General features: G+C 39.9%; 1 protein-coding gene across 1 annotated transcript in view; it reads right to left on the bottom strand.

Moving 5' to 3' along the window:
• The window catches only part of QWRF2 (QWRF motif protein (DUF566)), a 28,579-nt gene that overhangs the window by 836 nt on the left and 9,746 nt on the right, over positions 1–17,997 (bottom strand). The window contains exons 3-4 of the mRNA XM_028267835.2: positions 1,783–1,899; positions 1,572–1,661 (exon numbers count right to left, since the gene is read on the bottom strand). Of these exons, the coding sequence (XP_028123636.2) occupies positions 1,572–1,661; positions 1,783–1,899 (207 nt within the window). The remainder of the gene's footprint in view (positions 1–1,571; positions 1,662–1,782; positions 1,900–17,997) is intronic.

The following is a 17,997-nucleotide window of genomic DNA, read 5'->3' as shown; positions in this document are numbered from 1 at the left end:
GGATAAGAGGAGTCTTAAATATGGACACACTCAGGGGCGGGGCTATGTGTAATTCAGTGGTGTCAATTGACACCACTGAACTTTCAAATTTTGTTTAAATATATATAAAATTTTGTTTAAAAGTTTTGGATTTTAACAAAATGACCCCAGTGTCTGAAGTTATTCATTGTTTAGTGGTGTCAATTTTAACAAAATGACCCCAATGAATCTAGATAAATATCACATATATCACATATATTTGGAGCTAATCATTATTTAGTGATGTCAATTTTAGCTCAGTGTTCGTTCATTCATTTGCTCCATCAACGTTTCATTCTCTAACAACCATTGTTGCATTGTCATTGATGCATTCCTTCATTTGTTCTCTCTCTCTCTCTCTCTCTCTCTCTCCCTCTGAATGATCCCACTGAGGGGAATTCCTGGCTACGCCATTGGACACACTCCCATGGTGACATGCACATTCAGTCCATATAAAGGTCCACAAAACCAGCAGGCAACTTATAGAAACCCCGACAGAAACTATACACACATGACTTCATGTTACCCCACATACATTTCGAATTTCATCTTCACTTTAGAAACAAAACATGTTGACCATGGCCATCAAATACCAGCCTCCAATTTAAGGAAGAATCAATTAGTCCATATTGCCATTCCTCTGTGTGTGTGTGTTTATGTTTTCAAGTCTTCATATGCATAACAATACATGCATTTATATATGTATTTCATAATCACCATCTGTCACACTAGCAAAATTTCTTAAGAGTAATCATCAAAATGAATTAAAGATCTGCTGTCTCCTAGACAGACTTCCTAGTTGATGAGTTGGCTTCCTCCATATGGTAGTTAGCTTGATGGGTGCTGTGTTAAGGAGTTTTATAGGCAACATTGTCTCTGAAATTTGGACGTAGGATTTTAAGCCAAAGTTTGTGCCCTTTTGGTTGTGGCCTTAGATAACACTAGAAGGCAAGATTTCAAAACCTCATTAATAATGGTGATTTCCAAGGCTCTCTTGTGCCAAAAAATGGAGGCAGGGTAGTTGGACTCGACACCATAAGGTTACAAAGAGAGAAATTATATCCTTGTTTGCATAATTTGGAAAATTGGATGGATTTTTGTTCAGGCTTCTACAAGTTTTACAGTGAGAATGGCATGCCTAACGATTGTTTTTTTATGGTGTGTGGAAGGGGAGTAAAATCATTTCCGTTCGCTTTTGTCATCTTTTCAAGCAAATAATCAAACACAATGATTTTATTTAAGCAAATTGGTTCAGTGAGTTGATTGTGATTCCCTCCCTATACGGCTATTAAAAACTCAGTGATTTCAAAGGAATGCAAAATAATGACGTCAACTAAATCATGACTGTATGTACACCCCGAGGACACATTATAATTGTCAATCTCAAAATTTCAGATCTCAGAAACTTCTATCAAATATGTAATAATCCAAAACAGAGCAGGGACCAATAGAAATTAGTGGAGCAATTGCCTAGTCTTTACAGAGCATGTCATTCACAATATTAGTCGAATTAAAAATGAAACATAGCCATAGAAATGAGCAAATGAGATTACCTTCGACAAAAGCGAGCATATTGAGGATGCCATTGCATGCATCACATCGACTGCTGAACCAATAGCATCCTTTACACTTTGGACATCAGCCTGTTAAAATGACAGGCAAATGCAGATTTTGTCAAGCTCCATGGTCAGAGTCTGTCCAACTCTTGACAGGTGAGATAATACTAAATAAATAATAGAGAGTAAAATAACCAAACACACATACAATTGCTCCTCCAACAACTGGAAGACGAAGAGTGCTAGCCTTCAAAGCTTCAATTGCTCCAAGCAAAGAGAGAGAATGGTCTTTATCTAAAGAAGCCCAATCTTCCAAACAGGTTATCTATATTTAACAAGTATGACATAGTTCAGATATGGTTATGGATTGTGTAACAAAAATCATCAATCAAAACCCAGCAAAATAAATGTTCATAAGCAATCGTTGCAAATACCAATCATGACAAAACAATCTAACAGAAACTTGTCGGGTGTTAAACTGTTAACATTTCACCTTTCCCCTAAAGTAAATTCTGCTGCCATGTTACCTTTGGATCCTTGTTTTGCAGAATTGCAAATCAAAATTGACTATAAGGAAAAGAATGTACAAGGTCCAGATGAGAAGCTCCCTTCCAGAAGAAAATGAAAAGGGGGGAAAAACCATGAAACAATCAACTGCTATGGAGGGAAAGAAAAAGAGGGGCACTTCTTTACCAAACTAAGCCTTGTATCTCAATCAAGTGAGGTCTACTAATATGAATACTTTTTCAGCATTATGCTCTGTCAAGGGCTATATGCTCAATTAAATTAAACAAATTCATATAATCTTTCGCTACCACATCCCATATCAGTTTAGGTCTACCTTTCATTGCCATTTATAGTGATCATATCACTCTTCCTTACCATTTCATCCATAAATCTTCATTGTACTTGTCTATCTTTCCTAGTCTTATCACAAATCCATCAAACATTCATATATCACTACACTCATTTTATAACTATGTTATTTCTTAGTTGCCTAACATTTTGTTCAGTAAAGCATCGGTGGACTTATAGTAGTTCTATAAAATTTTACCTTCAAAAGAAAAGAAATACTTCAAGATCAAGGAAACTTTTGTAATAAGGAAAACAAATTCTATTTATGGAATCTAGAAATCCTAGAAATATAGAACTTAGTTACATGAAACGAGGGCCGGGGAACAAGGGCATATAGAAGTTTTTTAAATTGGGAGTACCTATGATAGTGTATACATATTTTATATATTAAATATATTATAACAAATATTCTTTCTGCTTAGTTGTAATGTGTTATAAATAAATATTAGAGATTGATATCAACTATAAAATTGTCTTTGTTAAATATATTTATAAATAATGTAAACAGAAAGTACTAAAATAAAGCCAATTTCTTACAAGTTAAACACCACACTAGTAGAAGTTCTTGCTACTAAGATATAGAATTATGGCTTCATACATGTCCACAATCTTGATAGATAGGAGGAATAGAGTGGATGAACAGAGGTGAGCTAATCAGAGTGGTGTCATATGGGAAGATGATGGCAATGAGATTACCAGAAAATATTAGTGGTTGAGGACAGAGTTGAGGCGAACTTAGGAGAGAGCGTGATAGCAAATATGTCTTGTGAACCAATGGGAAATGACAACAGCTCAAAGCTTGGTGATACAAACATCCTACTCACCATGGTTGTTAAAATCACGATTTGGAGGATCGATGTTATAATAGGATCGTGTAGGATCGCATAGGATCGTGTAGGATCGTATAAGATCGTAGGTAGGATCGCAAGTAGGATCGTAGATTTTATAATTTTTTACCTTATTTTTAATATATATCATTTTAATTTTAATTTTTATCTTTTTTTTTAATAGAAAGTAGGATCTTACGATTCTCGATCCGATCCACCAGACCCTCTCACCGATCCTACTTAGGATCCCGATTTTAACAACCTTGCTACTCGCTATACACAATTTGATGGGTTTGGTGGTGTGCCAAAGTATTGGCTAGCTGGATACAGTAATTTTCAACTGTACTTATTGATGGGAGAAGACTATAACAACGCCCATCCGTGCTTGATGCATCTTAATATTTATGGAGATATGGCCTTTTCTCCATAGATGAATATATTGATCAAGTAAGAAGCCACTGTTTCCGCTCTAAAAGTATCCCTACTTAATAAAGTGAATATGTCTAATGGTTGCAAGGGAGATAGGGAAAGGAAATGCTCGGCAAGTAAAGGATGACATGCCTGAGCTAAGGGTACCTGGTCAAGCCAAAGGGTTGCTCTAGATTGTCCGGAGAATGCCCCATTCATAAGTGCCCAAGCTTAAGGTTATGGCATTATGTGCGCTAGACTTGGCTGGCCTAGCTCGATCCTGAAGGGGAGCATGTGGAGATATGTTGTTGGTCCACATGTCACGTCATGAGGTTGATGGGTAGCGCCATACTTATGGAGATGCCAAGGAGATGTCATGAACATGCCACGTAGGCTTTGACTTGTATAGTTATATTACCTTCATGATGAAGATCATGGAAAGAAGAAAAAGAGCAAATCTGGAATTTCACATGAAGCATATTTAGGATATCAAGAATTAAAGATTTGGAATGATTTCAAGTCCTCATGTCATTATACTAGGTTTAAGTAATTAAGTATAGCGACCCCGGTCTTTTCCCATTTAATTATTGTATCCGGACTGTTCCGTAGATTCTGTCATTGTAAAATGGTTGTTGTTGTTATTCCTTATTTTCTCATTTGGAATTATAGGATGTGTTGGGCAGGTTTGTTTCAGGTTGGTTGGGTTTAGAAACTAAGAGTTGCTGTCCAGGTTTTTGGTTCTTCGCTCGAGCGAGGAGTTGTTCGCTCGAGCGAGAGGTAGTGTTTGATTTGGACCTGTAGCTGTGCATTCTTGGCTCGAGCGAGCTTTTCTTCGCTCGAGCGAGTTAGTTCATCCTTCGCTCGAGCTATAGTTCCTTCGCTCGAGCGTGTGTCTGGGTTCAGACCTGAGGGTTTGAGTTCTTCGCTCGACCGAGCTTTCTTTCGCTCGAGCGAGCTTTTGAGTTGTTGGCTCGAGCAAGGCTTCCTTGGCTCGAGCGTAGTTTCTCTGTGTCTGGTCGCTCGAGCGACCAAGTCTTCGCTCGAGCGAGCCTGTCCAGTTTAAATACACAGCAGCGGGATTTGATCAGTCTTTTTCATATTCATTTGATTCAAAACCCCAGGTTCGACCTCTCTCTCTCCCTACTCACCTTCTCTCTTAGGTTTGATCTGTTTAGAGAGTGTTTCAACCCTAGTTGCTTTATTAAAAAGATAGAGGGAGTCGAGGGCTTCCATTTAATCTGAACTTTTGGCAATTTGGAGCACTTTTGTATTTGGGCATTCATCTCCATCTTCTCCATTCGGGTTACTCTCTTCGAGGTAGGGATTTCCTACTCCATTTTATAGGTTTTGTCCTAAGTTTTGGTATTTTAACATGTTGGGGATACTTTGGTGAATTTTGGGAAAAACCCTAGTTGTATTATTGAATTTATTTGTATAAGTAATTCATGGAATTGGGAAAAGAGGGTTAAATTCATGGAATTCATTGATTAAATGGCGTAATTGGATAATTGGTATCATTTGTCTATGGAATTGTTGACATAGTTATTTTCAGTTTAGAAATAACTGTTTTGGGCTATCGGTGGAGGATAGTCGTGATTGTTGTAGATATTGCATGTGGATTAGGAATAACTGAACTTATCACATTGGTTAAGTCATTAGTTTTGACTATGGCATTGATACAGAAAATACGTGTAATGATTGAGCATTGCATTTGCATACATTGTTTTGTGTGTGGGAGGAGATAGGGGATGTACTCCACGGTTTAGGGGAAGATAGGGGATGGACCTCTAAACCGGATTTTTGTTTGGGAGGAGATAGGGGATGGACTCCATTAGCATCACTTTTATGTGTGCTTATTTATAGAAGTGTTTTATTGATACAGCACTAAAATGTGTATCAATCTGGAAGTATGAAGTGTTTAATTTGAGCTTGAGTCTCATTTGTTGTTAATATTGGAAGATTGTGAATATGATATAGGTGATTTCACTGTTATAAGTTTGGCCAGGTTCTGAGCCATGTTGATAAAACTGGAAAGTAAAACGTATCTTTGGCAATAATGTCATGAGTCTGTAAAATGTTGTAATTGATTATTTTGGTTAAACATCTGTTAAATGCTACTGCTTTATTCATTGCTTATATGTGGTTTAGTATATTTCTACTGGGCTGTGGCTCACCCTTTATGGGAACATCATTTTCAGGTTCAGGTGATAAACTACCTCCAAGGAATTAGCTTGGGAGGGTTTGGCTTCTGGATTGAAGAAGACTACTTTTAGATAACTGTCTTAAATTATAAGTACATGTAAACATTCAAGCCTAGGGCTTTTATTGTATTGAGTTAGAACTCATATTTTTGGTATCCAAGTGTTGGCTTGGAAAGATGTAAGCCTGTAGGGCATTTTATTCGATGATATATGTTATGCTTTATTTTGTAATACTCTGATGAATGAATTAATAGATTATCTTCTTTAAATAATGAATGTCAATGATATATATAATGGGTTAATTTTTAGGGCGTTACAACTTGGTATCAGAGCGTACCGGGTTTGAATACTTTGGGTACGTGGGAAGTGATTAGTATCACATTGGGTTCATCTCGTTTGATAGAGACTTAGTGTAATGTTATATGCTTATGTGATAACATGTTTATGTGATTATGTGGGTATGGAATGTAGTTTCTAGGATGTTGATTGGACCCTTGAGTTTCTAGTAGTCTTGTTGGAAAGGCACTTGATCACTGCTGCTTCCAACCGGAACTATAGTAACCCTTTGGGACTATCATTATCCGGGAATGAAATTCGTAGGTGCTTATGTGATTATGTGCTTACGTGGAATGAATTATTGTTGTCCATTGCATTAGGACGTGAGTGTTTAGCTTCGGCACATTTATTAATGTGCTAATGTCTTTGTTTCCTTTATTAGGATGTCAGGACGAGGACGAGGACGCGGTAGGCGTGGTAGGCCGGGTAGGCAGGAGGTGCCTGTGCCAGAAGAGATTCCGGCAGTTCAGGAGGGAATTGGCCAGGCCAATGTGGCCGAGCCAGTAGGCCAGCAGGCTATGGGCGCTCTAGCCCGAGAGATAGCAGGGGCATTCAGGGAGTCAGTAGGCATTCTTAGAGCTGAGAATCAAGCTCAGGCTGGTATTGCGGATGCAGGACCTTCCTTTCTGAAGAGGGAGTTCTTCCGGTCTAATCCGGATGAATTTGTGGGTGATCCTAAAGAGCCACTTAAGGCAGATGAATGGCTCGAACAGACAACGAAGACGTTTGAGATGCTTGGCATCGAAGACGAGGGATTGAAAGTGACCTTGGCATCTTTCCAGTTGAAGGGGGATGCAGGTCAGTGGTGGAAGTTTACTAAGGGGCGTATAGGAGGTACATGGGAGGCTTTTGTGAATGCTTTCCAGGAGAAGTTCTTATCTCCAGCAGTCAGGGAGAAGCTGCGAGACCAGTTTTGTCAGCTTAAGCAGGCGAGTTCTTCAGTGGCCGAATTTGAGGCTGCATTTACTAGTCTGTCCAGGTTTGCACCTGAGTTGGTGGCGTCTGAGGAACGCCGTTGTATTGAGTTTGAGAAGAAGTTGAGGCGTGGCCTCAAGCTGAGAGTTGGGGGAACTATGATTCGGGAGTATGGGCGTATGGTTGATGCTGCAGCCCACATGGAAATAATGATGCAGGAGGAGGAGGAAGGGCAGAAGGGCTCTAAGAGGAGTCAGGATGGTCAGAATGATGGTAGGAGACAGAAGGGTTTTAATCCCCAGCAGTCTCAGGGTAGCTTTTCTCGATCGACTTTTCCTGTACCGAGTGTTAGTTCGGGGAAAGGCAGCCAGGGAGACATTACCTGTTTCAAGTGTGGCCAGCTGGGCCACAAATCTCCAGTTTGTCCTCAGAGGGGAGGAGTTCAGAGAGCAGCATCTTCTTCGGCTCGATCTCAGAGCCAGAGTCAGGGTAGAGTTCAGCCACTCTCGTGTTATCAGTGTGGTCAGCCAGGGCATATGAAGAGGTATTGTCCGCAGTTGGGTGGCACATCTGGTGCATCTGGTTTGAGGCCGATTCAGGGTCAGCAGCCAGCTCCGTCGGGTCAGGCCTCAAAGGCCAATCAGGGGGCTTCATCATCTCAGTCGGTGCAGCAATCTTATGCTCCTAGGGTTGAGCAGGTTGATCAGAGGTCGTCTGGGCGCGTGTATGCTGTTACCGCGCAGGATCTTGTGCCAGCACCATCAGTTGTGAGAGGTACCTTCTTGTTTTGCAACTCGGTTGCTAATGTTTTGATTGATACGGGTGCATCTCATTCCTTTGTGTCTGCTGCATTTGCATCTGTTTTGGAGTTGGAGTTAGCACAGCTAGCATCTCCTATTTGTGTAGTGTCACCTCTTGGGGGTGAATTGATTTTGAAACAAGGCGTTAGGGGTTGTGATATAGAGGTTGATTATCATAGAATCCCATTTTCCTTTGTAGTTATGCCTATGAGGGGTTTCGATGTTATTTTGGGTATGGACTGGTTATCGTCATACCGGGCAGTTATTGATTGCTACCGCCAGAGGGTCACTTGTTGTACCGTGAGCGGAGAGTATTTTCATTTTCTGGGGGACCGGGTTGGTGATGTGTTGCCACCGGGGTATGTTCGGCGAGGAAGGAGTGAGCTTAGTGGGCTACTAGCTAACCTTTTGATTAATGAGGATGTTGAGACTCAGATTGTGTTGCCTAGGGTGGTTTGTGAGTACTCGGATGTCTTTCCCGAGGATCTTGTTGGTTTGCCACCGCATCGGGAGATTGAGTTCTCTATTGACCTAGTGCCCGGCACGGCGTCGATTTCCATGGCACCTTATCGTTTTGCCCCAGCCGAGTTAGTTGAGTTGAAGATCCAACTCCAGGAGTTGCTAGATAAGGGCTTCATACGTCCTAGTGTTTCACCGTGGGGAGCACCAGCCCTCTTTGTTAAAAAGAAAGGTGGTGCTTTGAGACTTTGTATAGATTATCGGAAATTGAATCGGGCTACAGTTAAGAATAAGTACCCTATGCCTCGTATCGATGATTTGTTTGACCAGTTGAAGGGTTCCCGTTGTTTCTCTAAGATAGACTTGAGATCGGGTTACCACCAGTTGAGGGTCAGGGAAGAGGATATTCCGAAGACGGCATTCCGTACGCGGTATGGCCATTATGAGTTTTTGGTGATGCCATTCGGGCTCACCAATGCACCGGCAGTTTTTATGGATTTGATGAACCGGATCTTCCGGGAATTCTTGGATCGGTTTGTAGTCGTTTTTGTGGACGACATCCTTATCTATTCGCCTTCTGAGGAGGAGCACGAGGCACATTTGAGGGTGGTGCTTGAGTTACTTAGAGCCCATAGGCTGTATGCCAAGTTTGGGAAGTGTGAGTTCTGGCTGAAAGAAGTCAAATTCTTAGGCCATGTGGTATCCGGTGAAGGAGTGTCTGTTGATACATCCAAGGTAGATGCAGTGCAGGATTGGGCACAGCCTAAGAGTGTATTTGAGATCCGCAGTTTTCTGGGGTTAGCTGGGTATTACCGTCGGTTTGTGAAAGATTTCTCCAGGTTAGCATCACCGTTGACTAAACTGACTCGGAAGGGAGTCAAATTTGTATGGAGTGAGACTTGTGAAAAGTCGTTTCAGGAGTTGAAAGTTAGATTGACTACCGCTCCAGTATTGATTATTCCAGAGAGAGGGTTGGGTTATACGGTCTATTGTGACGCCTCACGAGAGGGTCTGGGTTGTGTATTAATGCAAGAAGGGAAAGTAGTTGCCTATGGCTCTCGTCAGTTGAAAATTCACGAGCAGAATTACCCTACACATGATCTAGAGTTAGCAGCTGTGATTTTTGCCTTGAAGATTTGGAGGCATTATCTTTATGGTGAGAAATTCGAGGTGTTCTCGGATCATAAGAGTTTGAAGTATTTATTTACACAGAAAGACTTAAACTTGAGGCAGAGGAGGTGGATGGAGTTCATAGAGGATTATGACTTTGAGTTGCATTATCATCCGGGAAAGGCCAATGTAGTGGCCGATGCCCTTAGCAGGAGACCTGTTGGTGACATAGCTAGCATAGCCATCCGAGAGTGGGAGATGTTGGGTGCACTTGGAGAGTTTGATTTACTTATGGGCTATGTTACATGGACTCGGGTACGGGTGTCAGGTGTGGGTATGTATCTAGAGGTCGGACTCATCAAATCATAAATTTAAGGATACGCGGACTTGGCAAAAAAATGTCATATTTTTATATTTTTAATCTAATATGTGAGATAAAATGGTATTATATTTAACTTATAGTGTCAAAATGACATTTATAGCAATTATATAACAATATATACATATAATAATAGTGTTATATACAATTATATAAGAAGTATCCGTTGAAAAGTATCCGACACATATCCCATACCCTTGTCCGAGTGTCGGGTGTCCGACACGGGTATTTGATTTAATTTGAAGAGTCCATGTAACATAGCTTATGGGCGAATCTGTTGAGGCTGCGGCCTTGTTTTCTGTTGTTGCACAGCCTACACTTGTGACTCGAGTGTTAGAGGCTCAGAGAGGTGACCTTGAGGTAGAATCTCTCCGTGAGAAGATTTCCAGTGGAAAGGTTGAGAAAGGTTTGACGGTGTATTCCGACCTGAGTGTGAGATACCGAGACCGTCCGTTTGTGCCGGAGTCTTGCCGAGAGGAGGTACTCCGAGAGTTTCATCATTCACGCCTTGCGGTGCATCCGGGAGGCACTAAGATGTATCGGGATTTGGGTCGTCAGTTCTGGTGGCGGGGTATGAAGAGAGATGTGGCATCTTTCGTATCTAAGTGTCTTACTTGTCAGCAAGTGAAGGCCGAACATCAGAGGCCAGCGGGTTTGTTGCAACCCTTGCCTATTGCCGAGTGGAAGTGGGAGCATGTCACTATGGACTTCGTTGTAGGTCTTCCGAGGACTCAGCGGGGTAGTGATGCTATTTGGGTGGTTGTAGACCGGTTGACTAAGTCGGCGCACTTTATTTCTATGCGCGTGAGAGATTCGGTAGATCATCTTGCCGACTTGTATATTCGGGATATAGTGAGATTGCACGGGGTCCCAGTGACGATCGTCTCAGATAGAGATCCTCGTTTTACTGCCAGGTTGTGGCAGAGTTTGCAGAGTGCTTTAGGCACTAAGTTGACCTTTAGCACGGCTTATCATCCTCAGACTGACGGACAGTCTGAGCGTACTATTCAGATACTTGAGGATATGCTTCGGGGTTGTGTTCTAGACTTTAGTGGGTCGTGGGAGAGGCACTTGCCGTTGGTGGAGTTTGCCTACAACAACAGTTTTCAGTCTAGTATCGGTATGGCACCATTTGAGGCCTTGTATGGCCGACCGTGTAGATCTCCTGTGTGTTGGGCCGAGGTGGGCGATGCACCTCTGTTGGGTCCAGATTTGGTGAGGGAAACGACGGAGAAAGTTGAGCTTATCCGTAAGAGGCTTGTTACAGCACAGAGTCGTCAGAAATCGTATGCCGACCGTAGGAGGAGACCTTTGGTGTTTGGGGTGGGTAATCATGTCTTTCTGAAAATATCACCTAAACGGGGTTTGATGAGGTTTGGAAAGAGTGGGAAGTTGTCCCCTCGATTCATAGGTCCGTTTGAGATCCTTGAGAGGATTGGCGAGGCTGCTTATCGTTTAGCTTTGCCGCCGCAGTTGTCCGGAGTACATGACGTGTTTCATGTGAGTATGCTTCGGAAGTATGAGGCCGATCCATCACATGTGTTGGATTGGACCGATTTGGTAGTTGATGAGGATGTTTCATATGAGGAGAGACCGATTCGAGTCTTGGATAGGCGGGATCAAGTTTTGCGAGGCAAGACCATCCCTTTGGTCAAAGTTTTGTGGAAACACCACGGAATGGAGGAAGCCACTTGGGAACATGAATTGCAAGTCCGCGAGAAGTATCCGGACATGTTTGTTGATTTGTAATCTTATAATTAGATTCTGTTATATTGTTGAACTTAAGAGCTTTACATATGTCTTAAGTTGTAAAACATTGAGTATGTTTTGGTGAATGGGTGTATCTTGAAACTTGTTTCATTATAGAAAGATTAGTGTAACATTGTATATGTGGATTACATTGTTGGATGTGGTATATATATCATGCAGTTAAATATGATATGGGATTGTTAGCATTGAAAGGAATAATACATAATAATGATACAGATTGAAATATATTTTGTGTTATATATTTGGTATGAGATGCCTCTTGGTAAAGAGATGAAATGACCAGTTTTGGGTCAAGATGTTTACTAATGAATTGTTTAAAAAAAATCGGTTATAAAAAAAACTTATGCTTAATTTCGGGGACGAAATTCTTTGAAGGGGGGAGGTTATAGCGACCCCGGTCTTTTCCCATTTAATTATTGTATCCGGACTGTTCCGTAGATTCTGTCATTGTAAAATGGTTGTTGTTGTTATTCCTTATTTTCTCATTTGGAATTATAGGATGTGTTGGGCAGGTTTGTTTCAGGTTGGTTGGGTTTAGAAACTAAGAGTTGCTGTCCAGGTTTTTGGTTCTTCGCTCGAGCGAGGAGTTGTTCGCTCGAGCGAGAGGTAGTGTTTGATTTGGACCTGTAGCTGTGCATTCTTGGCTCGAGCGAGCTTTTCTTCGCTCGAGCGAGTTAGTTCATCCTTCGCTCGAGCTATAGTTCCTTCGCTCGAGCGTGTGTCTGGGTTCAGACCTGAGGGTTTGAGTTCTTCGCTCGACCGAGCTTTCTTTCGCTCGAGCGAGCTTTTGAGTTGTTGGCTCGAGCAAGGCTTCCTTGGCTCGAGCGTAGTTTCTCTGTGTCTGGTCGCTCGAGCGACCAAGTCTTCGCTCGAGCGAGCCTGTCCAGTTTAAATACACAGCAGCGGGATTTGATCAGTCTTTTTCATATTCATTTGATTCAAAACCCCAGGTTCGACCTCTCTCTCTCCCTACTCACCTTCTCTCTTAGGTTTGATCTGTTTAGAGAGTGTTTCAACCCTAGTTGCTTTATTAAAAAGATAGAGGGAGTCGAGGGCTTCCATTTAATCTGAACTTTTGGCAATTTGGAACACTTTTGTATTTGGGCATTCATCTCCATCTTCTCCATTCGGGTTACTCTCTTCGAGGTAGGGATTTCCTACTCCATTTTATAGGTTTTGTCCTAAGTTTTGGTATTTTAACATGTTGGGGATACTTTGGTGAATTTTGGGAAAAACCCTAGTTGTATTATTGAATTTATTTGTATAAGTAATTCATGGAATTGGGAAAAGAGGGTTAAATTCATGGAATTCATTGATTAAATGGCGTAATTGGATAATTGGTATCATTTGTCTATGGAATTGTTGACATAGTTATTTTCAGTTTAGAAATAACTGTTTTGGGCTATCGGTGGAGGATAGTCGTGATTGTTGTAGATATTGCATGTGGATTAGGAATAACTGAACTTATCACATTGGTTAAGTCATTAGTTTTGACTATGGCATTGATACAGAAAATACGTGTAATGATTGAGCATTGCATTTGCATACATTGTTTTGTGTGTGGGAGGAGATAGGGGATGTACTCCACGGTTTAGGGGAAGATAGGGGATGGACCTCTAAACCGGATTTTTGTTTGGGAGGAGATAGGGGATGGACTCCATTAGCATCACTTTTATGTGTGCTTATTTATAGAAGTGTTTTATTGATACAGCACTAAAATGTGTATCAATCTGGAAGTATGAAGTGTTTGATTTGAGCTTGAGTCTCATTTGTTGTTAATATTGGAAGATTGTGAATATGATATAGGTGATTTCACTGTTATAAGTTTGGCCAGGTTCTGAGCCATGTTGATAAAACTGGAAAGTAAAACGTATCTTTGGCAATAATGTCATGAGTCTGTAAAATGTTGTAATTGATTATTTTGGTTAAACATCTGTTAAATGCTACTGCTTTATTCATTGCTTATATGTGGTTTAGTATATTTCTACTGGGCTGTGGCTCACCCTTTATGGGAACATCATTTTCAGGTTCAGGTGATAAACTACCTCCAAGGAATTAGCTTGGGAGGGTTTGGCTTCTGGATTGAAGAAGACTACTTTTAGATAACTGTCTTAAATTATAAGTACATGTAAACATTCAAGCCTAGGGCTTTTATTGTATTGAGTTAGAACTCATATTTTTGGTATCCAAGTGTTGGCTTGGAAAGATGTAAGCCTGTAGGGCATTTTATTCGATGATATATGTTATGCTTTATTTTGTAATACTCTGATGAATGAATTAATAGATTATCTTCTTTAAATAATGAATGTCAATGATATATATAATGGGTTAATTTTTAGGGCGTTACATTAAGGATATAATGGTAATTCCAATAATTGTTGCACATGAGTTGTAGAGGTTGTCCATGGGTTTTATTTTGGGTCAAGTTATTAAATGGGTCATTATATATGGGTTTTATCATATCTAAAATAATTTTAGTGGTCAAAAGTCCAAGTTTCTTATTTTGACATTGGAGTAGAATTAGAAGTTATTAAAATTTCCTATTATGATTGAAGTAGAATTGAAAGTTATAGTTGGTCTAGAATATTATTAGTTGCTAAATATTTTTAGTTTCTTAATTTGAGTTATAGTGCCTGTTTGGTGCAGCTTAAAAGCTGCTTATTTCAGCTTTCAGTTTAATTTAAGCTGTTTTGATGTGTTTGGTTTAGCTTATAGTTTATAGCTTATAACTTTTTGGAAGTTAGAAATCAGCTTATTCTTTGAGTGGGGCAGGAGATGCTTAATTTATAAGTCAGAAATCAACTTATGTTCATAGTTATAAGCTATAAGCTGTTTAGGCATAAGCTATAAGCACTTTCCCACAGCTCTACCAAACAGGGCCATAGTCCTTATAGAATTAGGAGAGTCTTTAGTCTATAAATATATGTGTAATCTCAATGATTGAGGAGAAGAGTTATTATTATGAAAATTTGAGATAGTGTTTGTGTGATTGGCTTATCCCTTGTGAGGGTGAAGCATCTCTCTCTCTCTCTCTCTCTCTCTCTCTCTAGCAAGGTTATTGTTTACTTCACTATTCACAGTGTTTAGAACAGCCACCCAACATCCCCCCATCCCCTAAACACTTGTATTTCCATTCCCAAAATCCTATATTTTTACAAACCCTTAAACTCCTATTTTTTTAAAATACTTTTGCAGCCACAAAATCCCACCAAATACAGCCTTATAAATCTATTGTTGCTGCTGCCAGTATACTTAAACCAGGCTTACTACTTGTAGGAAAGTAATCCCTACTCGCCCTACATCACTTCAACTCTATCAATTTCACTATGCAAGGTATTGATTTGACTCTTCCATTGTTAAAAAGGGGTGCTTATAAATGCAACATGGAGCATCCAACCACCAACTTCAATGTGTAATGTTTTTATATGAATATAAAAAACAATAGCAATCAATTCATGGAAAGAAGACATGCATTATAAGATGATCTTAATAAGGTCACTTTTAGAGAAGATGTGAAGAAAAATGTCTAGTTACCTCTTAGTCATTTTTGTGTTGGTTTCCAAATATTGAGTCTATAAATTTTAATTTTTGCTTAGTTTAGTGTTGAACATGTTCATAGTGAAGATTTAGAGATGAAAGACTTCATGTGCAAGCTTTGATCAGATACACGGACTCTACACTCTGTGAACTCATGCATTGCATTAGCATCATTTAGAAAGTTTTATCTAACTTAGCCTATTTGGGCTTGTTATTGTTAAGTTCATGACCTTAGATAGTTTAGTGTTAGACTATCGCCTAATAAACTAATGGACTTGACCTTAGGACCAAATATATTTAGTTTTTGGACATAGTGCAATGGCCTGTTTTGAAATTAGGTTTGAAACAGTACTTTACACATTTGAATGCGAGGTGTACTGTTCAAATGCACAGGGTCTTTTGTTTTCAAAACCTTTTCCCAATGTATTGCCCATTTGAATGTTTGACTTACTGTTTTGTTTTATTTTATGCATTGTTCATGACCGATGTGTTCACCATTTGAAACAGTCATGGACCTTCAAACAAATGTCCTTTGATAAGCGATTTCTTGCGTCTCCAAAACAGAATCCTTGTGGTTCTTGTTTCCTAGTTCGCTGTCACATCCCCTTTCCCCACTGCCTCCTATCCTACCCCCATCCACAGCCCATTATCCCCCATTGGACACCAAAGCCACACAGGATCATTTTTTAAGAAAAATCACTAATTGGGCCACCGTAGCTGGAAGATTTGATAGGGCAAGGGAAGGACCAATTTCTGTGAATTTGACGCTGGCCGAATCCAATCAAGATGTTGAGGGTTTGATCCAAGTCCCTAACAATGGTGTGACTGTCCTGTTGAGTTAGTGCAAGCTGTGAAAGGATTAGATTTGCATCTTCTCTTCCGGCAAATCAAGATTGAGACTGCACCAACAACTCTTTTCTCTCTATGATGGGAAGGTTTTTACAGTCGTAGTGTTACAATGGCTGCATGGTGGGGGCAAGGGTTTGGGGGTGGCAGGATGGTGGGGTTGCCATGACTCTCCCATGCATTCAGCCCCCTGACATCCTAGGGCCCTAGGCTGGTAGCAAGACCTAGGCATCTATTACTTAGGATCATTGGAAGATTGTGGACAGGAGGCCAGCTTTCCTTGGCTCAACAGAGCAGAGGTATCAGGTACCTATTGTAGAGAAGGGCTTAGGCATCCAATCAACACTACTCAGGATCATTGGAGAATTATGGATTGGATGCTAGGATCAAAGGCTTGTCAGGATTGTTTAGCTTGCTCCCCAAGGGGAAACAACTTCTCCTTGACTGGTCTTAGAGACAGAGGAGCATTGACCCAACACCTGGCACCTTGAAAATGTATCATAACCACATACGTCATATCATACCTACTCTGCAACTCCCATAATACAGCCTCCAAGGTTTGAATCATCCGAAGCAATGATAGGCCTGATACACATCTTCTCTGTTGAGCCAAGGAGAAATGGCCAACCGTCCATAGGGGTGTTGACCTCGAACAGTCTTGAAGCTTATAAAAAGGAGTATCCACGCACTTTAAACACAACACAACTCTTGTTATCATCTTCCGTAACTCTATTGACTCAGATCACTCACTATCACCCTCTTTTTGTCTAAGGCTGCCTTGGTTCTCTCTTCCTCAGTCTCCAGCGATCCTTGGTCATTGAAGTTCCTACCATCTTCCCAATGCCCATGACCGACCATCTCAATACCAAATGCCTATTATGTTAAATAACTAAAACAAATACACAAATTGCAATAGAAGGAAGGCTTCCCATCAGATGGTTCTTTTTATTAACAAAAAAGGACGACCCAATACAAGAGACCCCCGCTAAAGTGAGGTATTGAGAGAGTAAGATTTACACAGTCTTACTCCTATTTTTGATGAGGTTGTTTCCATGACTTTGTGCCACCAGGGACACTAAGGCAAGCCTTACCTGATGATTCTTTTTTTTTTCAGTACAAATTTATTGGTCATATAATGTCAATATAAGGCTCATCCAAGGACAAAATGATGTTGGAGAATTCTCTTTACCTACTCTATTCAAACTTTTTGATGGACAATAAACAAATAAAAAAACAAGAAGTCATACACAGTGCACAAGGGCTCCTGCTCACAGCAGGGTTGAGGAGAGTTAGTTGGTAGGAAAACTTAACAAAGTATAGGAGTAATACCAAAACCTAAACTTCAGTCAACTAGAATTAGCAACTGTAAGGAAGCAAACATTCATGTTTTTAACATATGAAAAAGTATTCAGTGTGTCTGGTTTGAGTTTTTTGAATTAAGTTTTTTGAAAACTGAGTTTTTTGATTTTCGTGTTTTTTTGTTTTTAGTGAATATTTTTAAAATTTTAAACATTTTTTTTACTTTTTTAGATGCACCTTATTTAGATGTATCTAAAAAGTATAAAATTTGTGAAAAAATATTTTTAAAAATTAATAAATACATAAAAATACAAAAAAATGTACTGAATTCTCGTATTTTTTTTGTATTTTTGATATTTAGTGAATTTTTAAAAGATTTCTTTCACAATTTTTTTACTTTTTAGGTATATTTATGTTAGGTATGTCTAAAAAGTAAAAAAAATTGCTTAAAATATTAAAAAATGCAGTAAAAACAAAAAAACACGAAAAATAATAAAGTAGAATTTCTGAAAAGAGTTTTTGGAAAACAGTTAAAAAAATACTGTATTATTGATTGATTACAAGATTGTTGTGTTATTTACAAATGTTGAGATGCTGTTTATATAGGATATGATTTGGGAGTAGGTGAAGGTGGTAGTGGAGGTGGTAGGTGAAGTGTAGTGGAGGTGGTAGGTGGATGTG

This window comes from Camellia sinensis, chromosome 12 (assembly GCF_055761805.1).
Source record: "Camellia sinensis isolate YWXY chromosome 12, ASM5576180v1, whole genome shotgun sequence".
Lineage (NCBI taxonomy): Eukaryota > Viridiplantae > Streptophyta > Magnoliopsida > Ericales > Theaceae > Camellia > Camellia sinensis.
Note: the sequence above shows the minus strand (reverse complement) of the source record. Positions and strands in the feature narration are given on the sequence as shown.